Source organism: Medicago truncatula, chromosome 8 (assembly GCF_003473485.1).
Source record: "Medicago truncatula cultivar Jemalong A17 chromosome 8, MtrunA17r5.0-ANR, whole genome shotgun sequence".
Taxonomy (NCBI): domain Eukaryota; kingdom Viridiplantae; phylum Streptophyta; class Magnoliopsida; order Fabales; family Fabaceae; genus Medicago; species Medicago truncatula.
Window position 1 is genome coordinate 9,475,878 of NC_053049.1, and position 1,467 is coordinate 9,477,344.

The 1,467-nt window shown below is 31.8% G+C and overlaps 1 protein-coding gene across 1 annotated transcript; it reads left to right on the forward strand.

The window, feature by feature from the left end:
* Window positions 1–449: 449 nt before the first annotated feature.
* On the forward strand, window positions 450–1,213 carry LOC11440896 (uncharacterized). Its single transcript, XM_003627494.3, has one exon. It carries the CDS (start codon window positions 496–498, stop codon window positions 1,117–1,119), a length of 624 nt encoding a protein of 207 aa, XP_003627542.1. The 5' UTR covers window positions 450–495; the 3' UTR covers window positions 1,120–1,213.
* The last annotated feature ends 254 nt before the right edge of the window (window positions 1,214–1,467 follow it).

Here is a 1,467-nt window from a genome sequence, read left to right on the forward strand (position 1 = left end):
TATGATAAGATTGTGTTCTGAAATTAATCTAACCACTAAATTACACTTTCTCTTGATTTGTTACTTGCATAAAACTTTTTAAGACTGCAATTAAACCATGCAGTACTTATTCCAAAACATGCATATTTTATCACCCTTTGTGTTACCCAAATGGGATACCATAGCATCAGATTAATGCACAATGCACCGTTAAAATGAATGACAAAACTACAGAATATTTGGTTCAATATTATTAATTGATTATTTTCCTAAGAAAACAAAGTTAAAATGAATCTCATATGAAAATGAAATGCTTATTGAATCTGATTCCTTTTTAAAATTTTCTCCTGCCGTGTAATTAAAATTCCATTTTGTTACAAGTTGTACTGCACTATTAGTTCATTTCCTATGAGATCATCAACATTCACTCACCGATGTATCTATAAATACATTTGCATAAGCTACATAATTTATACATTTCAACTAAGGTTTGATTTTATCATTTCTTAAAAAAACATGGCTAATAACCATCAACCCTCACTTCGACCATGGTCGCGCTTTGCCTCATTGCGCTCTGTCACTGAGGCAAAGGGCAGAACACCTGAACCTTCTTCAGCACAAAATGTAGCTGATCCCTCTCTCGAAACATCCCAATCCCAACAAAAAAACACTTCCTTTATTCTCAACAATTCAAATTCGAATGCCGCAAAATCTCAACCAACAACAACAGAACATATTCATATCCCAAACTCAAAAATCGAAAATTCTAATGTCAATGGAAATGATTCATTGCAAAAGGTTCCTAACAAAAATTGTTCTTCTGATTCTGAGGAGTACTCAGGTATAAGGAAGATAACAATTGGTGGTGAAAACAAAGGTGCTTGTATGAAAATAATCCAAACTAGGAAAAAACCAAATCAACTTCACAAAATGGAAAATTTAAAGATCAAAGGCTATGATGATCAAAGTAAGAAAGTAAGAACAATATCTTCACCACCAATGGTTGGTGTGTACATGAATAGCAATGTGCAGTGTGTGAATAATTCATTGTTATTACATGCTTCTTGTACCCACCATGATCCAGGGGTGCAACTTACACTTTCAAAGAAGCCATTTGGTAAAGGCTATATCAAGTGGTAGTGAAATTAATTGATTTGGAGGCGGTGTTTCAAGTATTGTTATGGTTTATAGTATTGTTACAAGTAGTAGTGAAATAATCTATCTTTTGCATTGGAATCTGTTGTGTTTTCTACTATACTAATATGGTTTATAGTATTGTTAATGGCGAGTTTATGGCCCATTTACCTTATGCTCCATTTAGTTTATTTAGGGTCATGAATGAAAGAAATATGATAAAAAAATTCGAGGGTTGAGATTTAAAAATAAATTAAACATGTATTTTTTTTAATAAAATATAATTTTAAAAGTCATAACACTTTCCCTCTTTTCACCTTCCTCGTCAGAAATAACCAAAAATAAAAAACTTTT